The following is a 25898-nucleotide window of genomic DNA, read 5'->3' on the forward strand; positions in this document are numbered from 1 at the left end:
GTTTAACTACGATGACCACCTTTTCGTCTGAGGATTACACCTGATCCGTATGGAAGAAGTCCAACCCTCGGACAATCTGCTACCGTTGCTGAGCACGGTTAAAATTAAGCCTTCGGTAATTGCTGACATCACAGCACGACATCACGCGTCGTAGTCCACCACTTCTGCACTCCATTCGCGCTAACCATTCACTCGTACAGGCAAAGAAGAGGAAAAACACTACAGATATCCTCTCGCACTCCTTACGCTATATATAATATATATATATATATTTTAGTTTTATATATATTTTTTTCTTTAATATTCTACGTAACAATGTCAACTCCAGGCACAGAAAGCTCAGTGCTTCAGACGTTCGTACTTCCAGCCGACTCAACAACGAGAATTTCCGTGGTCGTTCATCGATGTACAGTATATGATCAATTTTTTTTTTTAATAAAACACAAGTGGGATGTGTATGTGTGTATGTATACAAGTGTATACATACACACATACCTGACACAGTTTTGTGTTCTTGATATTCCCATTATTTTTTTTTTTTTTTGTCTGATAATCAAGTATAGGTTTAATTACAAATACAGAGACAAATTATAAGAACCTGATGCCCTCACCCGACTGTACAGCAAACGGACCCCTCAACGGAAGAGCCGCGCTGCTGAGCCAATAATGGCCGATTTATTCTGTGCAACCGCTACATACGACCACATCCGTAGGCGAGTGTGCACGTCGACATAAACAAATCTGCGACTGTGTCTGCGAGCACAGTAGCCTGTTTGGCGATTGCATGTGTATGTGTGAGGCCTGCACGGCCGTGCCACCGTTTCTCCTCCTCCTCCACTGCCGTAGATTGGGTTCCTCCCTGCTGGTAGTTATCGTTTCCTCCGTCGCGTCGACATGCCAGGGTTGGTGCTGTTGCCGTCAGCTAGCCATGGCAGCCAAAATTCACTGGAAAGACAACAGAACCACAGTTGTTACGTCCACTGTGTTTTACGATACACTGCAATACCTCTTCTGACTCATAAGAAACAAAGGATTACAAAGGAGGAGCAAGTTGACAAGAGACCTTTTGGTCCATAACTAGGTCGGGTGTGGAAAAAAATGATAATGATAAATAAATAAGAGAAAAATAAATAAAAATTATAATAATATAAATAATAATAAAATAAATAAATGCATAGGTATAGTTAAACAATAAACAAACACGTAAATAGTAATATCAAATTGACAAATAACTAATGATAAATAAAAATAAAGTACATAATAATAAACAAACAAATAATATAAAATAAATGGCAGTCATTACAACATCTTGCTTAGGTGTTTATCTAAACAAATCTTAAAGCTTTGAACTGAACTACATTGCACTGCCTCTGCAGGAAGTTTGTTCCATTCATTAACTACACGGTAGGAGTTGTTCCTACCCACTTCCAACACACATTCCGTGCCATACGATCAGGTACAAATCCAACACCAACCACTTGTCACTGGAGAAGGGGGGGGGAGCGCTTAGCTCATAAGAAAAGATTAAACAAAACACTAATGACTGAAATATTGATCTTACAACCTCATTAAAAACTGGTTTACATTTACTTGATTTCACCAAAAGTGTAAGTCTTAAAAAATTCGTACACATTGTGTATTTAACAAAAATCATTACACATACACACACATGAATTCTTATCTATGATAATTGGAAATCATACATACACATACATATACCAAGGCTTTTTCCCCCTTACAAGGGAGGTAGCCATAAAGTGTAAGTCTTAAAAAATTGATACACATTGTACATTTAAAACGATCATTACACATACACGCACTTGAATTCTTATCTATGATAATTGGAAATCAGGGATATGGATTAACCCATTCAACTCTGATGACAAGATGTCTTGTCATTTGGTCAAATAAAACAAAAAATCATAATAAAACAACAAAATGTTTGATGATCAAACAGCACCAGAAAAATATGACGTCATCAGTCCTCCTCGAGGAGGATTGATGACGTCATATTTTTCTGGTGCTGTTTGATCATCAAACATTTTGTTGTTTTATTATGATTTTTTGTTTTATTTGACCAAATGACAAGACATCTTGTCATCGGAGTTGAATGGGTTAAGTTGGAATGGAAGGTGACCATGAGGCTCAGCATGTATCATCAAGTGGAGAGTAGGAGACGGGACCCAACAAGCTATATCAGTGAGTCCTTGTTATATGGTACGTATGCATTCCTGAAAACCTTACCGCAAATTGAAATGAGCGTATACCGAACCCATTGTAACACGTAATAATAGGATACGAGTGGATACCGTATCTGTGAATTTTTCTTAGGATACGAGTGGATACCGTATCTGTGAATTTTTCTTACCGTAAATAGAATTGAGGATAGTAATTACCAAATACCGTAATTGTGAATTTGCCGGATAAAGAATTACCATATAAGGAAGACTCACTGTAAGGTAAATATACAAACACCTCACCTTACACTACCCTCGGCTATTCTAGTCTCACCAAATTACAACACTTTGTAGCAAGGTCATGCCTTGAAGATTTGTTCTTTGTAGAATTCGCACACCATAAATCATTATCTGTATTAATATTGTCACCCTGCTAAAACTTGCATTATGGAAATATAACATTATTTACATCTCTCATATCTATATGTAAATGTCTGTCAATGTTAGTATTACTATTACATAACGTAAAAATCATAATATGTAAGCAAATGTATTCGTGGTGATATAAAATGTTCTCTGTAGAATTCACGCACCATAACTCATTATCTGTATTATCACCACCCTGCTAAATCATACATTATGGAAATTAACACTAACCCCATCCATATGGTGACGCCTACATAGGCGTCATGAGGAGCAAGTGGGTATGCGAGGGTGCCGACATCGGCGTCTTGATTATATTTATTGTAGTTGTACCTGCGTGACCCCCATACTCTGTAAACTGGCTTCATCATATTTTCTATGGTTATCAAATTCATGGGTGAAAGAGAAAATGATTAATACAGCGGTGACTTTATTTTTTATGATGCAAGTATTGTGACGCAACATCACACGTCTGGCAGCTAATGCTGCCCGCGAGATTTTGGCCCGTATTGAAGGGGTTAATACTGTTACGGCTCTCATATCTGTGTAAATGTCTGCAAATGTTAGTATTATTATTCCATAAAGTATAAATCGTAATACGAAAACAAATGTATTTGTGGTGATATAAAATGTTTCATATGTCCTCCTTACTGTTTTGCCGACGAGACATCTGATTTGTTCACCTATCCTTCGCATTATATTTCCAATAAACAGTCCTGAGAGAATTGAAGTTTGATTAATTCCTGTCTCTCGCTGACTTGTACCTTACGTTGTAACCTAACACTACTCGAGAGCCTTGTGTCTCCTGCACAAGAGACCTCGGGCAACTGATGGATCGAATCTATCATACGGCAACTCTCTCTTCATCCACTTGGAATATTCTATAAACCAGATACGAGTCTTCAGTCATCAACTCTTCATCCGTTTCAACTCTCCCTCCTTTCGCTCCTTTTACGCAGTAATGGTTAAACACATACCAAGGGTGCCCTTATAAGGGCGGTAGCCAAAGTCAAAAGGCATAAATCTACTCACACCCATTTCATCCCCACATCCACTCCACTCCCATCCACCACCCCTCTCTCCCTCCTTCTTTTTGTGGCTCCTGGATGATGGGCCATCCCTGCATCTTGCCCACTGCCCTGGGTCAGAAGCAATGCAGCAAGACACAGCACATCCACAGCAAGGCAACTTCATTAATTTGGCGAACCCATCTCTCCATCCCCTCATGCAGAAAAGGAGAAGACGGGGAGAAATCCCTTCGAGCTGCATCAATTTATTTCTCACTCACCATACCCATTCCACCTCATTCATCACAGCATCATCCATATGCAACCATTCTCCATCCACCCCTGTCTTCTGTCCTCTCCCATCCTTCCTCAACAGACATTCCTCTCTTTTGTAATGTCCCTTTCACCCCATCCATCCATCTTATCCTAGGACGCACCCTCATATTCACTCCTCCCACACCTCTTTTACTAATCTTTCTTCATTCATTCTTTCCATGTATCCAAACCGATAATAATAGCTCTTGCGAGTTCCTTCGTCATCTTCGTCACCCAGCCACGAATGCACATGCCGTCGCACGCACCTTGGAGTGTAGGTGGCGAGTGCGTGTCCGAAGGCACAGACTGGCACTGAATCGTCCACGTGGAGGTATCGGGCGGAGTCTGGCATCGGCCATAGGGACAGGTCGCAAGGCTCCTGGCTGTCCCCTCCACCCTGCCGCCCCTCGTACCGCTCACGCAAACGCTCGTATCGCCGCTGCTCCCGCAAACGCTGCAAGTCCCATCTGAAATGGAGGGAAAAAATTTAAATTCACGAACTTCGTTGCGGTTATGGTTACACCCGCGAGATTACAAAGGCGGAACATGCCGACAGGAGACCTTTTGGCCCATAACTAAGTCGGATGAAAAAAAAATATATAAAAAAAAAATAATAATAATAATAAATAAATATATAAAATAATGATAATGGATGGACACAGGAGAGGGATGGGGCAAAATGAAAGAAGAGGAGGGGAGAGTTGAAAGTACATTGTGAGAATACATGGGGATAATTAATCAATTAATAAATCATTGGCTTGATTTCCACGCAATGGAAAACCTGCGGCCCCCACAGTGGCCAGCAAATCTTCAGATCCTCCTGTAGATCTCTCTGGGAAGATACGTTGGACTGTTGTCTGTCATGTGTGAGTATGGGACTGTATCTACGTCATCAACAGAAAATGGTTGACAGAGGGAGTGGAGGGTTGACAGCTTCTCATGTGTTAACAAGTTGAAATTGATTGAGAGTAAGAAACAGTTGAAGTTGATCAAGAGAGAATAAGAAACAGCTGAAGTTGATTGAGAGAGAATGAAACAGTTGAAGTTGACTGACAGAAACATAGTTGAAGTTGAGAGAAACAGTTGAAGTTGATCAAGAGAGAGTAAGATACAGCTGAAGTTGATTGAAAGAAACATAGTTGAAGTTGATCGAGAGAGAGTAAGAAACAGTTGAAGTTGATCGAGAGAGTACGAAACAGTTGAAGTTGATTGAGAGAAATAAACAGTTGAAGTTGATCGAGAGATAAAGAAATTGAAGTTGATCAAGAGAGAGTATGAAACAGGTGAAGTTGATTGAGAGAAAGAAACACAGTTGAAGTTGATCGAGAGAGAAAGAAACAGTTGAAGTTGATCAAGTTTGAGTAAGAACCACAGTTGAAATTGATGGTTCTACTATAAAAAGTCAAAATGCATGAACTCCAAAATCCCGTTTAGCGGAAATTGATGGTAAAGGTTTGTCAATGTGTTATGCCTTCCGAGAACGTAGAAAACATGGAGTTGATGCAGCCTGTCTGTTGAGACCCCAATATAACAGTGAGACAAGATTAGACCGCCTTAAGAATCAGGTTCATTTCTTTTTGTCAATTCCAAAAGATACCAAAATTGTGGAGAGAGAGAGAGAGCGAGAGAAAAAAAAAAAAAAAAAGTTAATGCATTCTGCCTTTTTATGGCACAGGTGTCTGCCCCTCAAGGCTGCAACTCCTGACGGAGGTGATGCGGTTGATGAGTTTCAAATATGGAAAGTTTCAAGATCCACCTCACAGGACCCTATGCACTGGTCATTGTTCCTTGTCTGGGGGTGTGATTTTATATATATATTTATTTTCATTTATTTATTTATTTATTTATTTATTATTATTATTATTTTTTTTTTTAGGGAAATGTAATGGAGGTGAATCATTCACCACTACATTTCCCTAAAAAAAAAAATATATATATATATATATATATATACACGTGTGTATAATCATAATAAAATAAATCACCATTAAAAAAAAAAAAAAAAAAAAAAATACCCTCTCCCCACAAAATAAATACATACACTCCCCCCCCAACCCCCCCCCCCCCAAAAAAAAAAATATATATATAGCAGTAAATGAGAAAATTAATCTGAGAGAGGAAGCAGCTGAGGATTGGGAAGATCTGAAGGAAATAATTAAAAGGTGTAGCAGAAGAAACGTTAGGAACAAAAATGTTGGGAGGAAGTAAGAAAAGACATATACCATGGTGGACAGAGGAAGTAAAGTGTGCAGTAAAAGAAAAAGTGAAGGCACTTAGAAAGTGGTTGAGACATAAAACACCTGAAACAAGAATAGAGTATGTCACTTCAAGAAATAAGGCAGAAGAAGCGAAGAGAACAGCACAACAAAATGTTTGGAAGAAGTTAGGAGAGACAATAGAACAAGATCTAAAAGGTAGTAAGAAGAAAATCTTTGGATTAGCAAAACCATATAGGAAAGATAAGAGTATGGTGCATAACATTAAAGATGACAAAGGTAATGTTATTTTAGAACCCAACAAGATAAACGAGAAATGGCAGAGTTAATTTAAAAACCTACTGAATGTGGGAGGTGAAGACATAGATGAAGGTATAGAGAACGAAGAGGACATTAAAGAGAGACAAGACCAAGATGATGAAATAACAAGAAATGAGCTACAAGAAGCCTTGAAGAAGATGAAAAACGATAAAGCACCGGGGTGTGATGCCTTACTGATCGAGCTGATAAAGGAGGGAAGCAATGCCCTAAAAGAGAAGATATTGACACTATTAAACAAGGCCTGGAGAGAAGAAGAAACTATTCCACAAAGTTGGGGTAAGACCATTATACTACCGGTCTATAAAGGTAAAGGCGACTCAGGTTTCTGTAGTAATTACAGAGGTATCTCTCTCATCAATCAAGTAGCTAAACTTTATGAAAGAATCCTAGAAAAGAGAGCAAGAATAGTGATAGAGCCAAAACTAGGAGAAGAACAGTTTGGATATAGAAAAGATAGAAGTACATCTGACCCCATTTTTATTTTAAGAATGGTCATGGAAAAATGCTGGGAGTATAACAAAAATTTGTATTGTGCTTTTATAAACTTGGCAAAAGCATTTGACTGCCGTTCCAAGAAACAAATTATGGAAATGTTTAGTGGAGGAGTATAAAATGACAAGCAAACTGCAGAAAGCCATAGAGAGTACATATAAGCCATGTTCGTGTCTTGTTAGAACTGGTTATGAGAAAGATGAATGGTTTGATATAACAACAGGAGTGAAACAAGGAAGTGTTTTGTCCCCATTATTATTCATAGCATATATGGATAGCATTATCAAAAAGTATAAAAAGAGAATAAGAGATCAAGGAGAAGGGGATGGAGATATACTGTGTATGCAGATGACATTGCCTGCTGGAGTAACGACAGATTACAGTTAGAAAGAGCTCTAAATTGTTGGAAAAGATGCTTTAATGAGGCGGGACTAAGCATTAATATTCAGAAGACTGAAATACTAACCATCACAAAAGAAAATTATGACATTGCAGAAATAATGATTGAAAATGAAAATGTTAAAGAAGCACATTGTGTTAAGTATCTGGGAAGCGTATTTACAAAAGATGGATGCAAGAATAGGGAAGAGATAACTGAAAGAATATCAAAGTACAGTAGAGGTGTCTGAGCCTTGTACCCTATCCTAAAAGATATAAATGTACCTATGGAGGCAAAGAAAACTATTTTTGAATCAGTTTTGGTACCGATTTTAATGTATGCTGCTGAAAGCTGGACATTAACATCAAGAGACTGGAGCAGAATTCAGTCGGCAGAAATGAAAACGTTGAGAGCAATAGTAAATAAAACCAAAAGAGATCGAATTAGAAATGATGAAATAAGAGAAATGATTGGAGTAAAATCAACTAGAAGCAAAATAGAAAAGGCACAACAAAGGTGGCTTGGGCACATGGAGAGAATGGATGAAGAGAGAATTGCAAAAAAAAAAGATGGAACTGGAGACTAGAAGGTAGCAGATCTAGAGGTAGACCGAAGAAAAGATGGAAAGATGGCGTTGAAGAAATCCTAGAGGCAAATGGATTAGGAAAAATAGAGGATATGAGGGAAGAAGGAAGCTTTGAGAGAACAATCTGGAGAAGTGTGCAGGCCCGCCTGACAGGCTGAAAGCCTACCTGGGAGCAGAAGTAAGAAGTAATAATAATAATAACAAAATAAATACATACATATACCAAGGGTTTTGTCCCTATTACAAGGTAGGTAGCCAAAGTCAAAATGTATAATTCCACTTCCACCCATTCCACTCATAACTCCACTCCCCTCTAAACACCCCTTCCTCCCCTCTCATCTTAGCTCCTCATGGATGACAGGTCATACATGTAACCCGCCCACTGCCTTGGGGGGTCAGAAGCAATGCAGCAATACACAGCACATCCACAGCAAGGCCACTTCATTTAATTGGCCACTATTATTATTATCATAGTGTTAGATCTGCCCAGGAAAATAATGTGTTATTTCAACACAAAGCAGTATACAACCATCATAATGATTGGTCTAAGGCAACAATTTTAGCCAAAGGGAAGAATCTACATGAAAGGAATATAATAGAATCGTGCTTAATATCAGGCACTTTTGATAAAAGTATAAAGTTAAGTTATGGACATTTTAAATGTGATAAATTGTTAACCTAAATGGTGACCAAGATGTTCCCGCCGGATTGAACCATGTGTGTTGGGTCAGGTCAATGGAGGTAAGGTCAACCCCCCCCCCCACATTGTATTGTCTCCCCCCTACGGTTGCTACCTGACACTTACACTTAAACACAACTCCATATCTCATTTAGTTTGAAGATGTAATATACGTAAGTACTGTCTACAAGTTTCTCTTCTCCAGTGATTATTTTGCATATATATATATATATATATATATATATATATATATATATATATATATGTACAACACTGAATGTGTCCCAGTGATTAGAGATACATTTTAACAACCACAACGCACTTTAATTCTAAGCCATCAACATCGGGAGACCCGATGGAGTTACATGCAGAAATTGAAATATGGTTCTGTCGAGGACTCAAACTCAGGGGTCATATGACAAGTGCTGTAGTAACTAACCAACTACACCATCAGGAGAGATGGCGTAGTTGGTTAGTTACTACGGCACTTGTCATATGATCGCTGAGTTCGAGTCCTCGGCACTACCATATTTCAATTTCTGCATGTGGCCCCATTGGGTCTCCCGATGATGATGGCTTAGAATTAAAGTGCGTTGTGGTTGTTAATATATATATATATATATATATATTGTACAGCCGTGACAATCACATAGCGTGGAGCGTGCATGGTGTCGCACACGACCTGACGCTTCTCTGCCTGTGTGACCCTGCTTGACCCGGCCTAACCTAACCCGGTGCAATTGTATAATTACACACCACGGGTAACTTACCCATGTGGTATATATAGCGGCTCCTGCCACATGTAAAATCAGTTCACTCGTACCTTACGATAAAGGGAGACAAACTCACCAAAACCTCTTTCTATTCACCAATAGTAGCCTCACTACAATATATATACATATATATATATATATATATATATATATAACCTTTTTTGGCAGGGTAAGAATTGGGAGAACAACGAAAGGGAGAGCCGTACAAACGTAAAAAATTCGTGAAGGGCGGGAATGGGACAAAGGTGGAGGACCACCGTTCTTATTCGTTACGTCACTCACCTCTTCCTTCTCTTCTCGTCCTGTTCGTGTTTAGCGTGTCTTTTGTTGAAAATCTCGTCATCCAAGTTCTCTGTGCCCTCCATCACATATAGACTGGTGAGCAAGCGCTTCCGCCAACGTGGGATCTGGAGGAATCGAACAAAAAAAAAAATAAATACATGGAACAGCTTTGAAGGTGATGTAGCCCAAGTTTAAACAATACACGAGTTTAGATCTAAATACGACAACTAGAAATCAAGGATATAGAGTTAAGTTTAAACCATACAGAAAATTAGAGAATGAGAGATGGGATCTAATGACTATTATACTCCTTTCCTGTATATTGCAATTACGTAAACACATGGCCAAGGAAGTCATCTACGGTGAGACCTCTCATTATTGGATGTTCATTGGCTGTGTTTGTGGTGTTTTCGCTGTGTTTTCTGTGTTTTTGTTGCTGTTGTTTAGTGTGTCCAATCACTATACCACCCAAAAACCACTCCAAAACACCGAAAACACAGCTAATTAACATCCGTTATTGAGAGGTCTCACAGTATATAACAAAGATTTTTTCCCTCTTATATGGGGGGTAGCCATGACAAAGCCATGTACCCGCTCCCAAGGAATCGAACAAATACGAGGTCCTATTTCTTATACAACAGTAATGATCACCTCTATGGATTGGGAAGGTATACAGAAATAGAAACCGCTACAGCCTTTGGCCTGCGTCTATAAATTGCAAACACACGTACGAAGCGATGCCTCACCTCGACAACGTTTTGCGTAGGTTCCTCTCCGCCTGACAGCTCTTCGCAAGGAATGTTTGGCGTCGGGAGAAAATATGGCAGAGTGGTGGTCAGGACACCCTCTCCGCGCACGATTTTGGAATCCTGGGGCTGGCCTGCCAGGAGGAGCAAAGGGGAGTGAGAACAAAGTCGGATTTTGGTACGAACGTCACTTAACGAAAACAATTATCAGACCAATTAAATATAATCATAAAAAAATAAATAAATGTTATCCTCATTACTTTCAAGGTTGCTCTGGCTGGCGGGGCGGGGAATAAGACAAAATAAAATTAACTGTAGCTATATCGATTTTCAGTACACAAAACAAAACACTAAGTTCAGGGACACATCATTTCTTAGCTCGAATTATAAACCTAGAGAGAGAAGTAGAGAAAGAGAGGGAGGGAAAGAGGGAGAGAGAGCAAAAGAGAGAGACACAAGAGGGGAGGGAGGGCAAGAGAGAGAGAGAGAGAGAGAGAGAGAGAGAGAGAGAGAGAGAGGGTCCACACATATATCAAAAAGCCCTTTCCCCCTTTTGAAGGGTTTGCCTAACCAAGGCATACAACCTGCCTTTACCCATCCCACAGATGCTTAAATATATGCAGAAAAACCACCAAGGAAAATAAAATGATGACCGAGCACTTTCATCTACTTAGACATCTTCAGGGTACCCTGAAAATGTCTAAATAGACGAAAGCGCTCAGTCATCATTTTATTATTTTCCTTCGGTGGTTTTTCTGCATATCTAGAATCACAAGTTCATGTGATTCCTTATGCATATGAATAAGTAATAAAATAAAACAAATCATAATAAAGTAGAATATTGAACTACATCCAAACTCGCAACCCAACTGTTGTTGTGACATCACATTTTCCGTCAATTGACAGTGCAAAGACTTCGTACATACACACAAAATCACGTCAATGGTTGTGGCATCTACCCAATAGCTGTAAAATTCATCCACATCTGCTCAGATGTGGAGGAACTTCGTGGCGAACAATATATCATACCCACTGTCTGGCAACAGCTGACTGGCTTGAGCTGTTGCCATATTGTGTGCAGGTTGCATGCAGACTTCAGTGAGAGAGAAAAGAAAAAAAAAAAAATCTATATACCAAGGCTTCTTCCACCTTTATAGGGGGGTAGCCAAGGCAAAGCCACCCCCCCACACACTCCCGTCCACCACCCTTGTTTCCCTCACATCTTAAATAAAATAAAATAAAATAACTGGAAGACGTTGGTTCATACTTATCTAACTATAAGAGTGGTTCTCAAACTATGGGTCAGGACCCAAAGTTGGGTCACGAGATCAATTTTGATGGGTCGCAGGGACAAAGGGAAATTCTCACATTTCCAGAGTATTTCAAATACTTGACTAATTAAATTATTCTTTTAACTGCACATTACTTATATAATGAGTGTTCATCCTCTGTTAATTTAGTTTTGTTAAAGAAAATCTGTACACATCATTTTTTTTTTCCAAAGTAAAGTGTATATACCACTGTCCATTTTGTTTCTCTTGACTTTATTCTGGGTTGTGAAGGATTGAAATGTTCCAAATAGGGTTGCTCACGAACAAGTTTGAGAGCCACTGAACTATAACAATGCACACAAACCTATGGTGAAACATTTTTATATAGACTGCATAAAAAGTATAAATGGAAATGCTAAGGCATCCACATTAACAAAAACATTACAAATAAAAGTTACTAAAAGTGTTGCCACATTGTAAAACATTCTATACAAAGACTGTTCCTCTTCTTCCAAGTTATCTATTAAGCCTCCGTCATACATACACGACTCAAGCAAGTTCATTTGAGTAGAAATGACTTAGGTTCCATTCATTTTTCAAATCTCCAAGTGTCGCAGGACTCACAGTAATGGATTTAAACTGAATAAAATTAGATTTAAGGAAATAGGCAAGAATTGGTTTACTAATAGGGTGGTTGACGAATGCAATAGACTTCGTAACCCTGTAGTAAGCGCTGAAACTATCAGTTGTTTTAAGAAACGATTAGACAACTTTATGGATGGGGATGACAGGTGGTGATGGATACGGAGCTGCCTAGTGTAGGCCTTATGGTCTCTTGCAGTCTCCTTCATTATTATGTTTTTATGTTGCATCATAACTTGAGGAGCTGAATGACGAACTAAGAGAAGTTACATCTATATGGATATTCGACTGTCGATTCCTTAGGGAAATCTAGAATACTGTAAACAAAATCATCTTCCTGCTATTCAAACTGGCTACATTTGATGAGAATTTTGAGCGAGTGACGGGTTTTACCTCGGATTTTCATTAGTATTTCTTCGTCAAGAACGTTTCAAACAATGTGGTCACACTCAAACATGGGACGATTCAAAGTGGCAATTGCCGACCAAATGGTCTGAGCAGACACCATATTTTCATTAGTATTTCTTCGTCGAGAACGTTTCAAACAATGTGGTCACACTCAAACATGGGACGATTCAAAGTGGCAATTGCCGACCAAATGGTCTGAGCAGACACCACATGTGGATGAAACCTTTATTAAAAGAACATTTCGTCTGCTGAAGCTTTTTCAATTATGTATGTGTAGAATATGATCTCTAAGCTATTTACACATCTTGGAATGGATAACCAAGGAACACTAGGCTCGGACATTGGACAAGCCTGTAGTGATAAAGATTTTAACCACTTCAGTAAGACTCAAATTCTTGTGCGCAGCATCGGCTGCCATATGTAATTTGCACCACACTACTTGCATTATAAAAATATAAAGTCACTGCTGTATTACTCACTCTCTTTTACTCTGAGTAATAATAAACACAGAAAGCATGATCAAACCAGTTCACAGAATCTGGGGCTAACTCATGTACAACTACAAAAATATATATATGTAATCAAGACACTGACGCCAGCATCCTTGCGTACCCACTTGTGCCTCATGACGCCTACGTAGGCATCGACATACCAAAGTGGTTAAGTGGCACCCTGTGGGATACCGTGGCCCATCCCTTCATCATCCGCAATGGGACATATAAAAAACAGTCATATTCTACATATATGTTCTTGAAAAAGCATCAACTAACAAAACGTCATAATTTCAACCTCTTCCGTATGATGACGATGCCAATGTAGGACGAGGATGCAAGCATCGGCGTCCTGATTTTATTTATTTTGTAGTCTTAGTTGAAAGAGCCCATATTCTGTGAACTTGCTTATGATCCTTTTTTCTGTAGTTATTAAAGTATTCAGAGTGAAAGGGAACTAATAATAAAGCTCTAACTTTATGTCTTATAATGCGAATGTTGTGATGCCTCACCAAATCATCTTACATCAGGCACCTGATGCTGCGCTCAAGAATTTTATTCATATTGAAGAGGTTTGGGTTTCATCTTCATATGGTGTTTACTTTAACTTAAGTTTCATCTTCATGTGGTGTTTAACTTAGGTTTCATCTTCATAAGGTGTTTAGTCTAACTTAAGTTTCATGTTCATAAGGTGTTTACTCTAACTTAAGTTTCATGTTCATGTGGTGTTTACTTTAACTTAAGTTTCATCTTCATGTGGTGTTTACTCTAACTTAGGCTTCATGTTCATGTGGTGTTTACTCTAATTTAGGTTCCATGTTCATATGATGTTTACTCTAAGTTTCATCTTCATGTGGTGTTTATTCTAACTTAGGTTTCATCTTCATGTGGTGTTTAAGTTGCATGTTCATGTGGTGTTTACTCTAACTTAAGTTTCATCTTCATATGGTGTTTACTGTAACTTAAGTTTCATCTTCATGTGGTGTTTACCCTAAGTTTCATGTTCATGTGGTGTTTACTCTAAGTTTCATGTTCATATGGTGTTTACTCTAACTTAAGTTTCATCTTCATGTGGTGTTTACTCTAAGTTTCATGATCATGTGGTGTTTAACTTAGGTTTCATCTTCACATGGTGTTTAACTTAAGTTTCATGTTCATGTGGTGTTTACTCTAACTCAAGTTTCATCTTCATGTGGTGTTTACTCTAAGTTTCATCTTCATGTGGTGTTTACTCTAAGTTTCATGCTCATGTGGTGTTTACTCTACACTCAAACATGCCATACTCATACTAACACTGCTTGTTATGGGAGCAGAGCAATAACACACAAACTACAAATATAAATGATGAAAACTTCTAACTATTTCCTGGTCCCCAACTGGAATGCTCGGAAATAAGTCATGCGGCAAAAACGAAGCAAAGGTGCGGTTGTTTCTTGGTTACCAGCTGAAATATTTTGTAACGAGTCTTGAAAAAAAAAAAAAAAAAAAAAAAAAAAAAAAAAAAAAAAAAAAAAAAAAAAAAAAAAAAAAAAAAAAAAAATTGGGAACCACTTTTGTGATCAATCCCTCATTATAACTTTACGATCTCCTTAACCAGTTTTGTGACCACACAGTCTCTATAATAAGCAGCACAATTTGTTTTTTTAACTCGTCTCTGAACAGCTCGTAAAAGTACGAGAGGTCCTCACAGTCGTCATTTATTGACAATAATATTGTCAGCGTTTTGTTGACAACTGCAACCTTTGCTTTCTGTATTGACCCAATAACCCAATTATTCACACCAGTAGTTCAAATTGTCTGGGACTTTGGGATAAGTGACAAGCAACAATCATTATCAAGACTGCTATGTGGAGTAAAACGACCCCAAAGCACATGAGCGAGCGACACTCGTTATCAAGGCCGATAAGAGGAGTAAAACGACCCCAAAGCACACGAGATTGCGGGGTTGCGACCAATACCGAAATCATCTGACAAAACATGTGTGGACAATCGAACCAAAAATATGTTATTTTCTAAGAATTCTTGTATATTCTTTTAATTATAGTTTTTTAACGTCAGTCAGAAACGAACACGTATGTGTGTAGTTCAACTATTAGTCCAGGCGCGGATACAATGGCCCCCCCCCCCCAATGCCCCGAGTATGGTTCACTCATCTTGAATTTGATTCTCCTTGGATAAACACTTTTTAGTGCGAATTTATGATTTGAATTATATTTGTGAATTATATATGATTTTACATACAATTACAAGCAAAACAGACTAAGGTTTCTGGACTAATCTCCAAGCCAACAGCATTATTCTTGGGGTTGAAATATCAGCATGTTTCAAGTATCAGTTGTTGCTTATTGGTTCGGGCCTGCCCCAAATATCATTCCTGGATCCGCGCCTGTATTAGTCCTACTACATCAGTGTGTCAAGTTGGTTAGCAGACTCATACAAAGCAAGACTTTTTCCGTTGTCACAGCCAACACGTAAACATATCTTCACACTTCCCAATTGTCTTTTCTGTAACGAAACTAAACCCTTATTTGTTTCAAACACCATAAATGAGCAGAGTAGAACTCGGAACTTTGTCTGGGCACATCACGACAAAAATGTGTTCCCATCAAGAGGACAAATTGAGAATTAGTCACTCGAAAACCATCCTATTCACACAAGTATCGAGGAACCTTCACATCAAGCCAGATTACGTGACTGACATAAGCTGTGTAACGGGTCTCTCTGCTTAGTGCTACACAGGTAAAAACTGAGTATGTCTGGCAAAAAAAAAAAAAAAAAAAAAAAAAAAAAAAAAAAAAAAAAAAAAAAAAAAATAATAATAATAATAATAATAATAATAATAATATTAAAAAATAAATGAATAAACAAATAAAAATAAAATGAATAAATGTTATCTGTTTCTTGTACATAATTATGTGTTGCTCACACAAGAGAGGAATGACAGTGGAGAACCTAGAACGATGGGGAGACGACCGTTCTCTTCATCTAGCCAAAGAAGATCCCAAGGAGCTCGTGGGAGGTGCTGAACTACGACCATGGTTGTCACCTTCGCCCTAAGTGCTCTGCATTTACACCAAGCGAGCCTCGGATGATTCTCTTCAACCATTGGGAGTTCGTTTGAGTAGAAACGACATCAGTTACAATATATATATTTTTTCAATCTTCAGAAGTCAAATTACCTTTGCATTATATACTGAGAAACAAAATGGCAAAATGAACGGAGACCTTTACAAATGTTAGATTGGCGAAGTGTTCGTAGAACACTGCAAGCAAAGTTTTCTTCTAGACATTCAAATTTGCACCATTTGGTGAGAATCGGCCTGACTCATTCAGTGTAAACAGTCAGCAGCAAACACCAACCTCCAATGTACGACATTGTAAAAAAAAAAAAAAAAAATCAATATCCAATTAGGACACAGAAAACAAAATTTAGCAAAGAGATGGTATCAATAAATTAACAATTAAGAGAGAAAAAAAATCATCCAATTACAACACAGAAACAACAAAATGTAGCAGAGATGGTATCAATAAATTAACAATCTCCAATGTGCAACATAGGATCAAGTTAGACTGAACACAGAAAAAAAAAACAAAAAAAATCCAATTAGGACACAGAAATGACAAAATTTAGCAAAGAGATGGTATCAATAACTTAACAACCTTCAATGTGAGACGTAGAATCAAGCTGGACTGAACACTGTATTAAAAAAAAAAATACAATTATGACACAGAAATAATAAATTAACAACCTCCAATGTGCGACATAGAATCAAGCTGAACTGAACACTAAATAAAATTAAATAAATAAATATAGAATAAAAAATAAACAACCAGTTAGGGCACAGAGACAACAAAATTTAGTGAAGAGATGGCATCGATAAATTAGCAGGATAAAAATAACATCCTTGTGGAAGAAGTATTAATGTGCAAAGACACGGCAAAAATAACAAACATGAGAATTACGACAAAACTGGTCCCAAAAGAGATTTTGTGGTAATTTACGTCCCCTACGAACTAGGGTTTGGAACAACACAGTTCTTGGGTTTTCATCTACATAAGCAAGGTTTGCACGCTACGATAAATTGTAGCATTTTATTGTAATGAAAAGGTTGTTACAATTTGTCATTACGTGTAAACAGGAGATTGTAGCGATTTATCGCTACAATCTCCTGTTTACACGTAATGACAAATTGTAACAACCTTTTCATTACAATAAATCGCTACAATTTATCGTAGCGTGTAAACCTTGCTATCAGGACAAATCCACATTTACATAGTCAATTTGTATGCATGTAGAACAGTCCAAAAACATTGAAAATACAAGTGCAGTAGTAAAGCCATAAACGTGCTATGTTTACCCACAATTCCACACTTAGAAACGAAAAACTAAAACAGATCCGTTCAGCAGATTTTATTTTGACAATCTCAAATTCATTCCGTTTGTGGAATGTTGCCGCAGAAAAGTTAGGACTGTCATAATTATCTGCTCGAAAAGAAATTTAAATGTCTGCAACACGATGGTCGATAGTTTTCCGTTTCAAGGCATTATGGAAGTGTGGGCAACTTTAAGGTGCCGTCCCCCCAAGCATAAACACACACAAGCAAGTAGTTTACCTCGTGTTTCTCTCCTCCTGCCTGCTTGATCTATGACACAAGACAAATTTATATTAGTTGCTGTCACATACACAAGAAACCTACGAGGGTACCACACTGGGCTATTTTCCCTCCAACCTCGGATTCGTTGACAGTGCCGCCCACCTTCAGCACTGTGAAATCACTCTCTGGCAAAGTGTTTTGTTTTCTCAACAATTGACACAGAATGTTATTTAAATAACCCATTAAACTCCGATGACAAGATGTCTTGTCATTTGGTCAAATAAAACAAAAAATCATAAAACACCAAAATGTTTGATCAAACACCAGAAAAATATGACGTCAGCGAAGCGAGGACTGACGTCATATTTTTCTTGTGTTTGATCAAACATTTTGGTGTTTTATGATTTTTTGTTTTATTTGACCAAATGAAAATCATCTTGTCATCGGAGTTTAATGTAAATTATTCTCCTTTTGCATATCAAATTCCTCCCCAAAAACTTCCGGCTGCACAGCTGCTCCGAGAGTTGGAGGAAAAATATCCCAGTGTGATAAGCCTTTACGGTAACAGAAAGCTGAATTCTATCCCAAGACACAAGTCTAAAAAATTTCGTCTACGTGAAATATTTCATTAATCTTGTTCCGCATAATGTCAAATGGCTCTTTGACCTCCACAGGACAACGGCCCCCACTCCCTAAATACTCCCCACAATGTGGTCTTCATAAAACCCAAACAAGTAAAACGTAGTCCTAAACTTCAAACAAATCCGAGTAACAACAATTTCGTACATCATATACTTGTCATGATCACTTTAGGAATTTGTTCTCGCTAACAATAGGTAATTTTACCTAACTTCAAGATGTATCCAGATACTGTATATTTCTAATGCCTTCCTGTTACATTTGAAGTACAAGTATATACATATACCAAGGGCTCTTTCCCCTTTAAAGGGAGGTAGCCAATGTCAAAGGCATAAAATCCACTCCCACCTATTCCACCCCCACATACTCAACTCCCATTCACCACCCCTCCCTCCCTCCCTCTTTTCTTGGCTCCTACTGGATGACAGGTCATCCCTACACCTTGTCCACTTCCCTGGGTCAGAAGCAATGCAGCAATACACAGAACATCCACATCAGGGCTGCTTCATTTAATCGGAGACACCCATACCCTCATGCAGAAAAAGAGAGGACAGGGAGAAATTCCTTTGGGCTGCATCAAAATATTATTCACACATACTCCCTCACCCACACCCATCCCCCACCTACTCCCTTCCGTGCATCATCCATACACAACCTTTCTCTATTCACCCCTATCTTCTGTCTCCTCCCTCCCTTCCTCAACAGACATTCCCCTCTTTCCCCTTTCACCCCATCCACCCATCTCATCCTTGGTCACCCCCCATGTTCACTCCCTCCACCTCTGCCTTCCACACCTCTTTTACTAATCTTTCTTCACTCATTCTTTCCATGTGTCCAAACCATCCTAATACTCTTTCATCAACCCTATCTCCCAGCTCCCTTTCCACCCCTTTTCTCCTCCTCATCTCTTTGTTTCTCACACTACCCAGCTTATCAACTCCTACCATACTTCTCAGGCATTTCATTTCAAACACAATTAAACTCTCCCTCTCTTATGTTCTATGCTTGTCCCATATGATGCTGTCAGCACAATCATCCCTTTATAGAATCTCCTCTAAGCATCCATTCCCAAATGTCTATTTCTCATTACACTTTCCCCTTAGGCATTTACTTGCTTCTCGCAATCTACATTCTAGCCTCCACCTCCACTTCTCCCTTTCCCTCCACATTCGCACCCAAGTATCTAAAGCTATCCACTTCCTCCAGTCTCTCCCCCTTCATACTCAGTTCCAATTTACTGCCATCCTCTCCCCTTGCAAACAACAACTGGCTTATCTCCTATTTTTCTCTTTTTTCTTTAACTATCTCCAGTCCCTGGACCACTACCCTTGCATTCACCTCTCGCACCACCCCATCCATGTATAAATTGAACTGCCACGACAATGACACATCCTTGGTGAAGTCCCATCTTTACCTCAAACCATTCACTCTCTTCAATTCTAACACAGGCTCTACTACTCTCATAAAAACTCTTGACAGCTCCTAGAAGCTTTCCTCCTATCCCATATATCTGCAAAACCTCCCACAATGCCTTCCTGTTTACCCTGTCATAAGCCTTTTCCAGATCCATAAAAGCCCAAAAAACATCCTTACCTTTTCCTATAGCTTTCTCAAATATCTCCCGTACCACGAAAATCTGATCCACACAACCCCTTCCTGTCCTAAACCCACACTGTTCCTCACCAATTACTCCCTCTGTTCCTCTCCTAATCCTCTCAATCAAAATCCTCCCATAAGCCTTCTCAACTACACTCAACAAATGATCCCTCTGAAACTACTACACTCACACTTGTCCCCCTTTCCCTTGTAAAGTGGAAATATATATCACATCTGCTCCCTTTTTTGCCTCCTTTATCTTATGCTTTACTTCTCTTTGTACCTCTCATATGATTCTCTCATCCTATTTTGTAACCAATTTGTGAAAGCTCATTTCTTCCCTTCTACAACCTTCTCTGCTTCCTCATCCCACCATTCACGACAGCCACAGTATAAGGAAGTAGCCTAATTTCTCGATGAATTTATTTCCTCTATCATTTCTCGATGAATTGATTTCCTCCATCACAAAATGATGTGTGGCTCTGGTCTGTAGGGGTGCCCCATATAGACCCTGCATGATGGTGATTCTAACCTCACAATAACATATATCCAACAGCCCAGACAGGGGGCAATACCCCATACTGGGACTAATACCCCCAAACAGGGAAATTAATTAATAACCCAAAACTCACAACTATAACTAAAGAATTCCCTTTGACTACAATTTAGATCTGGGAGTGACCTCGGATCTCAAGAAACTAATACTGGCTAGGAGCATGAAGATGCGTTTTTCCCATCAGATTCAGTTTAACACTGTGAACCTCACAGAGGACTTTGTGGCCAGGAATTTAATGAACCATGCCCTTGGTCCAACACGCTGGCAGCTGAGTCCAAACTGCCACCACCTTGACCTTTGCCCTAAGTACTGACGCTCTAACCTGCTTGGCCAGCGAGCATCCGGTTTCGATATCGGAACTTTTACTGTTGATATACTAATCTAGCATAAATCAACCACACAATCTATCCCCTTGTTCACCATGAGCGAGGATAACGGAACACTTGCTGGGACCAACAGGGTTAAAGAAGCCGTCTTCAAAAACTTTTTTATTCTTTCATTCAGTCTTGACAGGACTTTCAAGACTTTGCTCTCGCTAATGCCGAGCACTTTTACCGCTGCCTCAGCAGGTTAGCGCGTCGTTACTTGCGGCCATGGTCGAGGGAATGGCAGTTCGAACCCTGCCACCATCAAAGGTGAACCAAGAGCATGGTTTGTTAAATTCCTGGCCACAAAGTCCTCTGTGAGGGGCACTGTCCAAGCCTCCTGATAGGGGGGAGCTTGTGACGTTAAACCATACCATCAGGAACCTTGATGACCAAGAACAAGTAACAAGGCCGATACACGAAGGAGATAAACTGCTGTTCATAATCATATATCTACCTAGAGCTGACGCTGTCTCGATTTAATTCATTATATTAAATCATAACAAAAGAGACTGGAATACAAAACATTACAAAAATACAAAAACATAAATTTACTCAAATACCAACATCACAAAGTAATCTGTACTTCAGTTCTACAAGAATATTCCTGATACTAAGTCAATACAGAAAGTAAACAAGTACAGCATCATTAAAAAAATAATAATAATAAAATAATAAGATATGGTCATGAATTTGATCGCTAGAATATTTATAACAATATGGATAGTCATCATTGAAATACAGATAAAACGTAAACAAAGCGACCGTCAACAACCTCACCTTTCAACAGTAGTCTCTGTCGTAATCTTTTTGTTTCCAAGGCGGCCGTCCTGATGGTGGGCGTGGAGGGGCGTAGGTCTGACGAACCCTCTCGTTTGGGCGTCCCTGCATCGTCTTTCGTCCTCTCTCTGGGACGCAGGTTATGTTGATCGGTGCTGGGCGTCTTGTTAGTCGTCGACTGGGTGTCGCCCGGGGACAACCTCTCTCTCCTATCTCTCGTTCTTTTGTTTGGTGTTGTCGTCGAGGACGTGTCCGTCTCCTCCGAGGTTGCAAGCGTCTCCTGCTGCACCTGGTGCCTTCGCTTCTGGCCGCTTCTGTTCCGCGTCCGCTCCTCTTCCTTCTTTGGCAAGAGTTTATCCTCTGTGGTCGCTCTGGCTGGTGACGATGGAGTGGGAGTCGTTCTTGGGGATGCTGCTGTGGACCTGGGTGATCCTGCTGCGGAACGTGGCGACACGGCTGCAGATCGTGGAGATGCTGCAGTAGTTCTTGGAGACACGGCTGTGGTTTTAGTCGACGCCGCTGTTGTTGTGGTAGTCGTGGTGGTGGTGACGGCCGTACTCGTGACAGTTGCAACATCGTGGTCACTCTCATTTTCGCTATGGCTGGCGTCCTTCCCCGCATCCTTGTTCCTCGGGCGCCGTTCCCTCGCAGATGGGGACGTGACTTTGAGAGCAGGTGGGGTGGTCGTCTTTGGTGGCGTCTTCTTTGGCGTCTCGGTGACTTTGTGGTTCCTGGTGACTGGCGAGTCGGCATCCTCAATCTTGCAAGCCTTCGGAGACACGCAGTTCGTCTGGGACTTCAATGCTGGGGTCGGCGAAAGTTCTACGTCCTCCTTCACCTCCACAGAGGGCGAGGATGGTACGTCCGTGGGCGTCTTTTTGCTGGTCGTCAGGGACACACGCCTGTCCATGCGCTCCAGCCGGAGCCGCAACTGGAAGTAAAAAGAAATCGTCACCATTCGCAAACTCGTGTTCCGTAAAGCAGCAGTTCATAACCTACAGTTCAAAATCCAATCACTGGGCTGCCAAGACATATAATGAAGTCATTTGATTCCGAGGGATTGAATATTATTTGCTTGATTTTCATTTATTACTATTTATTTTCATTTACTATTTACTTGTTTGTTTATTATTCAACTACACCTATGCATTTATTCATTTTATTTATTATCATTTATATTACTATAATTTCTATTTCTTTCTTTCATCAGACCTAGTTATGGACCAAAAGGTCTCCTGTTGACATGCTCCTCCTTTGTAATCCTTTGAATGTCACTGATTTTGCTGTGTCTTGCGGGTGGGGGGGAGGGGGATTAATTCAACTTTATCATCGTCGTCTTATCCCATTTCAATAAAGCTTCATCGACACAGGGCTAGTCTAAAGCCACTGGTGCTGGTGAGTTGTAAACAACCACTTGACGTACTACTTGACCCATGTTAACATAAAGTTAGTCAGCTTGCCTCCAAACTATCCTAGTGTCAACAATTACTAGCCAGTTAAATCCTGGCTAGCACTAGGAGCTACTAACCTAGCCCTGCATCAACAAGATATTTTACAAAAATATTCCCTCAGTGACTATGGGGTCAGCATTATATTGTTTATCAATTTCCGCTTTCCGTTTTTGCTTTCAAAAGACCTACTTTTTATGGCTTGGTTACGTTACACATTGGGCAAGACGCACGGATGACCTGTCATCCACGAGGAGCTAAGATGGGAGGGAGGTTAGGGTGGTGGATGGGAGTGGAATTATACCTTCGGACTTTGGCTACCTCCCTGATAAGGTGGAAGGAGTCCTTGGTATGTGTGTATACGTATATGGTTAAGTTATGTTACAAGCTGTTGGACGACTCAAGTTTCGTGTTTAATATCGACGATTTGCACGATGCTGGAATTTAACCCATGTTGACTCGTAACGACAAGGAACATGACAAAGCTCTAGGGCAGTGGTCAGGGAATAGAGGTAAATTACCCCAAATGGGGTAATTTAGAAATTTGGGGAGTAATGGACGTGCTATGGATACACAAGAACATAACATAAGAATGAAGGAGACTGCAAGAGACCATAAGGCCTACACTAGGATGTGGATGTGGTAAGGGAAGGAACCTAATATGAAAGTGGGAGAAAAGGAATGATGCATCGAGGATCCCACCATCTTTAGAACTACGGAAACGGAGAAATATCAGTATCGAAACTGTTTCACTATGCTCAGTGAGACCGTTTTTGTGTTTATTATCCATGATTTCTATACATAAATTGGTTTGTCCCCCCAAAGTACTTCAAAGTGTGAGGTAAATTCATTTTACTACAAATTCTTTTGGGGTAACATTCTTTTAGGGTAACACCCAAAAAAGTTACAAGGGCCCGGCTCTAGGGCAACGTTTCTCGACATTTTTCCGGCCCTAAGCACCACGCCACCACCTGACGAACACCTTATTACTAGAAGGATAAAGGAAAGTGTAGATGTGCATCGCTTCCTAGGACCTCCTAGAATTCTAGAATCGATTTTGGCATTCCACGTCAGAAAACATTGCTTTAAGACGTTAACCTCTTCGATACGAATCAAAATCCCATGGGCGGCATCAGCTGCCTGACAAGCAATGATCCATCACAATACTCGCATTATTGAATATAAAGTTACGGCTGTATTACTCCTTCTCTTTCGCTCTGAATATCAACAATCATGGAAAATATGATTAGGCCCGTTCACAGAATATGGGGGTCACTCATTTACGACTACAAAATATAATCAATACATCAATGCCATCATCCTCATATACCCACCTATGCCTCATGACGCCTACATAGGCATCATAGTACAGAAGGGGTTATACAAACAACCCAAATGACCTAAGTACTACTCCACACCATACCAATCCATAACGACCAAACGACCTATGTACTACCCTGCATCAGACGACAAAGGAAAGTTCCTCGTGGCTAATTGGTATACATTTGAGGTCTCTGGCACCAAAGTCGTGGAAAACGGTCATAGTACTCTGCCAGTAATGACGGAGCAAAATTTATCTTTCAAAAACTTTTTTTTTTTCTGAGCACTCATAACGGCACATTTTGCCCACCTTTGAAGAAATGGTCTTACCGTCCATACGGAATAACAATGAGGAACGTTTGGGATTACTGTGAATATTGTCATTCGAAGGAGCTGCCAGCCGTCCATTGTTACTGTAACACAACGGGGAGCCATTTTTTCAGCTGTCCTGTTCAGGAGAGAGAGGGAGAGATAGGGAGAGAGAAAAAAAAGAGAGAGAGAGAGAGAGAGAGAGAGAGAGAGAGAGAGAGAGAGAGAGAGAGAGAGAGGGGGAGGGAGAGGGAGGGAGGGAGAAAGAGATGGGGAGAGGGAGAGAGGGAGGGGAAGAGAAGAGGAGAGGAAGGGGAAAAGAGGAGGAGAGGAAGGGGAAGAGAGGAGGAGAGGGAGGGAAAGGAAGAGAGAGAGGGAGGGGAAGAAAGAGGAGAAGAGAGAGGGGGAGAGAGAGGGAAGGGAAGAGAGAGAGAGAGAGGAAGGAAAGAGAGAAAGAGAGGGAGGGGGAAGAGGGGGGAGGGAGAGAGAGAGAAGAGAAGAGAGAGAGGGAGGTGAATAGAGGGAGAGGTAGGGAGAGAGAGAGATGAAGAAGGGAGCCCAGGGAGAAAGAGAGGAGGGAAGGAAGAGAGAGGGGGAGAGACAGAGAGAGAGAAAGGGAGGAAAGGGAAAAGAGAGAGAGCAAGAGAGGGAAAGGGAGGAAAGGGAAGAGAGAGAGAGAGAGAGAGAGAGGGGGGGGGGGGCAGGAGACATAGTGATGTTCCAGGAAAGAGGAGGAGGAGGATGAGGATGGAGGTAGCGTGGGAAAGAGAAGGGTGGCGAGCTGAAGGAAAGGGTACAAACTGGAGGAGGAGGAGGAGGAGGGAGGGGGGGAGGAGGAGGAGGAGGGAGGGGGGGAGGGAGGAGGAGGGAGGGGGAGGAGGGAGAGGAGGAGGAGGAGGAGGGGGGGGGAGGAGGAGGAGGAGGGAGGAGGGGAGGGGGAGGAGGAGGAGGAGGGAGGGGGAGGAGGAGGAGGGAGGGGGGAGGAGGAGGAGGGAGGGGGAGGAGGAGGAGGGAGGGGGAGGAGGAGGAGGGAAGGGGAGGAGGAGGAGGAGGAGGAGGAGGGAGGGGGAGGAGGAGGGGG

General features: G+C 40.4%; 1 protein-coding gene across 3 annotated transcripts in view; it reads right to left on the reverse strand.

The window, feature by feature from the left end:
- Positions 1 to 500: 500 nt before the first annotated feature.
- LOC143031819 (uncharacterized) overlaps positions 501 to 25898 on the reverse strand; it is a 28281-nt gene continuing 2883 nt past the window's right edge. The window contains exons 2-7 of one of the 3 annotated variants that reach the window (XR_012967037.1): positions 21741 to 22671; positions 17823 to 17852; positions 10397 to 10530; positions 9651 to 9775; positions 2835 to 4389; positions 501 to 945 (exon numbers count right to left, since the gene is read on the reverse strand). Coding sequence is in view for 1 of the 3 variants with exons in the window: in XM_076196142.1 (XP_076052257.1) it covers positions 870 to 945; positions 4189 to 4389; positions 9651 to 9775; positions 10397 to 10530; positions 17823 to 17852; positions 21741 to 22671 (1497 nt within the window). In the remaining 2 variants the exon portion in view is untranslated. The remainder of the gene's footprint in view (positions 946 to 2834; positions 4390 to 9650; positions 9776 to 10396; positions 10531 to 17822; positions 17853 to 21740; positions 22672 to 25898) is intronic. The other 2 variants (XM_076196142.1, XR_012967038.1) reach the window with 2 other exon arrangements.

Source organism: Oratosquilla oratoria, chromosome 12 (genome assembly GCF_046742065.1).
Source record: "Oratosquilla oratoria isolate Oo_2021 chromosome 12, ASM4674206v1, whole genome shotgun sequence".
Lineage (NCBI taxonomy): Eukaryota > Metazoa > Arthropoda > Malacostraca > Stomatopoda > Squillidae > Oratosquilla > Oratosquilla oratoria.